Source organism: Zootoca vivipara, chromosome 1 (assembly GCF_965207765.1).
Source record: "Zootoca vivipara chromosome 1, rZooViv2.hap1.1, whole genome shotgun sequence".
Lineage (NCBI taxonomy): Eukaryota > Metazoa > Chordata > Lepidosauria > Squamata > Lacertidae > Zootoca > Zootoca vivipara.
Window position 1 is genome coordinate 132,206,107 of NC_142582.1, and position 5,069 is coordinate 132,211,175.

Here is a 5,069-nt window from a genome sequence, read left to right on the forward strand (position 1 = left end):
TTTTATTCTGGCTCTGTCCAGGAATTTCTGGATGTATGGCAGCCCTATTCTAACCCTCACTGGGTACAGGACCCCAAGAATATGAAGGCACCCAGGGCACCATCCACACACACACACCCCAACTCCACAACACCATTGTGCGTTTTCAAAAGAAAAGTCACTTGCCTATGTGGGGATTGAGTGAGGAGGGGGAAACCAGGTAGGCCCCTAAAAATTCCCACTCAGCTCCCAAACAGGCAACTAGCAAAGCCAAGGCTGTGTACAGAGGGAGGGAATTGCAGAGGGAAGAATGGAGTGCTTGGGGTGGAGCCAGCTTGCACAGCTTCCTCCTCCTCCTGATTGGCCTGGCAGCCCACATGACTCTTCTCCAACTTCTCGCCCCCTGTTTGAAACCCTGGAGCGTTGCTGCCAGTCAGTGTAGACCACAGATGGGACCAATGATCTGACTTGGTATAAGGCATCTTTCTGGGTCCCTAAAACCATTGTGAACCTTCTTCCCAGGGGAGCTGGGACATGACAAATTCATGTGTTTCAGAATACACAATGATGTCACAGACGCACAGTCTTTGGAAGCTTCTAGAATGCACGGCAGTTGAAGGAAGAGCAAGGAGACCACTGCAGGGGAAGGGCAAGTCCAGAGTGCCGAGGGCTACTGAGACGACTCAAGGGCCATGATTCCAGCTGGCTGCCAGTAGAAAGGAAACAACAGCAACCACCACCCAACATCTTCCCCTCTGGACAATGACACAACCTACGTGCCACCTGTAGCCCTGATGAGAAAAAGGAAGAGGAGGAGAGACCTTGAAGTGAAATCGTATGCGAGGGGAAAAGGGACTCTCCGTCTGTTTCAAGAGCAGTGAGTTTAGCCCCCACGAAGAGCACCGAGTGAAAGGGCTGGGAGACGTTTGCCAGTGGTCCAGGCCCACCCAACGGACAGAGGAACTGTGCATTAAGCTGCCCCACCGAGGTGTCATAGCAGAGAAGCAGGATGGATGACGACCCAGAGCCCAGCCTCGACGAATCGGTCCTTGGGAGCTGCGAAGTGAGCGAGCAATCATTCAGCGTCGCGGAGATGCAGAAATGCACCCTTGAGGACGAGGTGAACATCCACCAGGAAGGTGGGGACAACGGCCCCTTCATGGATCAGGAACCCACCAAGAAACCCCTTTTGGGCAAAGATGTGCCAGTCCAAGCCCTGCAGACAGAGAACAAAGGGGGCATTTTCAGAAGGAAGGACCAAAGCCAGGCCCCAGACGTCTCCGGGAGCATCAAGGGCAGCGTGTCGAGTCTACGGAAGCCATCCCGCCGCAGCATCCCACGGCTTCCTGGTCACGAATCCCGCCGGAGCAGCCAGCAATCTGTTGGTGTGCAGTCCCCGCTGAGCCTGAACTCTTCCCGGACACAGTCCATCAGTGAGTCGGATGCGAAAGACATCACGTGGGTGAGCAAAAGGACCGGGAAGCTGATGACGTGTCGAACCCAGCAAACGAGCCTCATATGGGAGCAGAAGAGCTTCTCCGATATCCTCAGCCCTTCCAGCGACGAATCCGACAGAAGCAGAGAGGGATCAATGGAAACCCTGGATATACTAGACGAGTCGGAGATGACTTATTCGGAGGAAGCATCACTGCAAGAGTCTTTGGGGAGCAAAGGGCGCCGCAGCAGCCAGCAGTTAGAAGGGAAGGGGTCCAAACGCAACAGCCTAAAGAGGGACTCTCGCAGGAACAGCCAGCGGTCCATGGAGACCCCTCTGCTGCTCCCAAAGGGGATCTGCCTTGACGACGACATATCCTGGATCAGCCCAAAGACTGGCAAGGAAATGAAATGCAAAGCTCAACAGACAAGCGTTATTTGGGAACTGAAAACTCTCTCGGAAATCCTGCACACTTCCAGTCAGGAATCTTTCCCCAATACTATAGAAACAGATACAACGGAGTTTGAGGATGCCATGGTTTCTTCCGAGACCGAGGCTGAACATCGAGCCAGGCGAGGGTCACAGCGCACTGCCCAACGGCCAGAGAGCAAGCTGCCCACGGGTCAGGAATCTCGCCGAGGCAGCCTAGTTCCAGAAGCCGTAAAATCCTGGCAGGATGCCCAGAAACTGGAGGAGCAAAAGGCAACGGCATACCGGAACGCTAAAATGGACAGCATTATGTCTGAGCAGGCCCAGCAGACAGACAGCTGTGAGAGTCTAAAGGAAGAATTGTTGGACCACAGTCAACAGAGGGATGCCTTGGTCGGAGCCCGAGTTGCTTCTCACCGTAGCAGCTGGCAAGAAGAGGCCCAAATACCCCAGCCTGCCAATCAAGAGGTTGTGTTGGAAGAGTCCCAGCCAAGCACACCAACTGCAGTGGATTTCCAGAGGAGGCCACCCCAGGGCATTGGGAAGGATGTGGGTGTTGGGAAGGATTCTGAGATGCCAGCTGGTCTTCAAAGCAGGGCAACTGAAGCCACCCAAGAACATCCTCTTGAGCAAGGCACCTGGATCAGCAAAAGGACGGGCAAAGTTGTGAAGAACAGGAGCCAGCAGACGGACAAGAGTTGGCTTCAGTATTGTGCAGCCAAAAGGCAGAAGGTCAAGAAGTGCACCAGCCAACAGACTGACGAGAGTTTCCTCCAGCGCTATGCAGAGATGAAAATGAAGAATGCGAGCAGGGAATCCATGCCTGCTGCTAGGGATCAGAAGGAGCAGCCCAGGACTGGGGAAGCCAGCACTATGCGCAGAAATGAGGATTCCAAAGGCTTCCTGCTCCATGGTTCAGTTTCATTGTCACCGCAGAATGAGCCATGTGGTGCAGAGAAGGTGAAGGAATGTAACCGCGCAGAGGCGGTGAGGGAAGGTAGCCGTGCAGATGTGGTGAAGGATGGTGGCTGTGCAGAGATGGTGAAGGAAGGTGACCATGCAGAGATGGTGAAGGATGGTGGCCATGCAGAGATGCTGAAGGAAGGTAGCCGTGCAGATGTGGTGAAGGATGGTGGCCATGCAGAGATGCTGAAGGAAGGTAGCCGTGCAGATGTGGTGAAGGACGGTAGCCATGCAGATGTGGTGAAGGACGGTAGCCATGCAGATGTGGTGAAGGACGGTAGTCGTGCAGATGTGGTGAAGGAAGGTGGCCGTGCAGATGTGGTGAAGGATGGTAGCCATGCAGAGGTGGTGAAGGACGGTAGCCGTGCAGATGTGATGAAGGACGGTAGCCGTGCAGATGTGGTGAAGGAAGGTAGCCGTGCAGATGTGGTGAAGGAAGGTAGCCGTGCAGATGTGGTGAAGGACGGTGGCCATGTAGAGATGGTGAAGGACGGTAGCAATGCAGAGGTGGTGAAGGACGGTGGCCATGCAGAGATGCTGAAGGAAGGTAGCCGTGCAGATGTGGTGAAGGAAGGTAGCCATGCAGATGTGGTGAAGGAAGGTAGCCGTGCAGATGTGGTGAAGGAAGGTAGCCCTGCAGATGTGGTGAAGGACGGTAGCCGTGCAGAGATGGTGAAGGACGGTGGCCCTGCAGGGGTGGTGAAGGAAGGTAGCCAGAAAAGCTCTCATGAAGATGGAAAGGGACCACTGCTGGTCCACACTGTAAAGGACCCCCAAAGCAGCAAGCCTGTCCGAAGCTCGCTCCAGTGGCCAGATGATTCTGAACAGAGGTCGTACATGGAGAACGGCATGCCATACTCATACTCATACTATATGGAAGGGGAAGATGACCAGGTCTACAGCATCATTTCACTGGAAGATGGAATCTGGATGAACAGGAGAACTGGGAAATTAGTGGTGAGTCACTTTCAGCAAACAGGAAAGACTGGTGCCCCAACCATCAGCAGGACATCTCTCCTGGCAAAGGGAGGCAAATCAGGAAGAGCCTTTGGGTCTCCTGGAAGTGGGACAGATGGAGCCAGGAGTGATCAGGAGGAATCTGAAAGAGAAGAAGCCCTGTCAGACCAGGAAAGCCCCCATGGCAATCAGCAAGATTCAGAAGGAGACGCCAGCCTTATCATAGTTAAGCCTACAGGGGGAGAATCTCAGTGTGCAGACGATGTTGAGAAACTCCTGAGCCGTCGCCTGAGTGAGGCTATGCTCTTGAGTGTAGAGTCTCCAGACGTGGGGGATGAAACTGCATTGTACACGGCTGTCTCTTTGGAGAAAGGGAGTTGGGTGAACCTGAAAACAGGCCAGCTGCTGGAATCTCACAGTCAGCAGACAGAGGAGGAGCACATCGACCAAGTCCTTGTAGAGGATGTGGAGCTGTCATCGGAAGGTGCTAACCAGCAACAGGCACTTGGAGAAGGCCCAGTGGGATTTCCAGTGCCGAGCCATGATAACATGCAAGGGTTGGGAAGAGATGGCCCTGTGGGATTTCCAGAGCCAAGCCACAATAAGACGCAAGGTTTTGGAAGAGATGGCCCTGTGGGATTTCCAGAGCCAAGCCACAATAAGACGCAGGGTTTTGGAAGAGATGGCCCAGTGGAATTTCCAGAGCCAAGCCACAATAAGATGCAAGGATTTGGAAGAGATGGCCCAGTGGGATTTCCAGAGCCAAGCCACAATAAAACACATGGCCCAGTGGGATTTCCAGAGCCAAGCCACGATAACACGCAAGGATTTGGAGCAGACGGCATGGATGATGATCCTGTCAGCAGAGACGAACAGCCAACTCCAGCGGGTCGCGGGTAGTTGATAGAACCATTGACCCTTGATGGCCAAGGGCTGCTGGCACCTCAAGGAGATGGAGAGCACCAGAGGTGCACAGGCTCTAGGGATGGAGAACATGGAGGTCTAGAATGAAGTCTTGAAGATCAAAAAAGTAATGCTCCCAGGGACAAGGAAGGAAACACAAAATAAAAAAAAGATGACGAAACCAATACACCGTCTTGTTAGCTGTGATACCGTAGCTGGGCTTCCTTTATTGGTCCTGGGGTTGGACCAGATGACCCTTTGGGTTACCTTCCAATTCTACAATTTCACGATTCAATGACTGAATCATCCCATCATTTGCTCTTCCACGTCTCGCCTCTTCCCCAAGGAGAGAAACAGTACAGTGGTACCTCTACTTACGAATTTAATGCGTTCCGAACGCACA

General features: G+C 53.4%; 1 protein-coding gene across 1 annotated transcript; it reads left to right on the forward strand.

The window, feature by feature from the left end:
- The first annotated feature begins 596 nt into the window (after positions 1–596).
- LOC148687770 (uncharacterized) lies at positions 597–4,812 on the forward strand. The gene has a single exon (XM_088675999.1). It carries the CDS (start codon positions 989–991, stop codon positions 4,661–4,663), a length of 3,675 nt encoding a protein of 1,224 aa, XP_088532125.1. The 5' UTR covers positions 597–988; the 3' UTR covers positions 4,664–4,812.
- Positions 4,813–5,069: the final 257 nt, after the last annotated feature.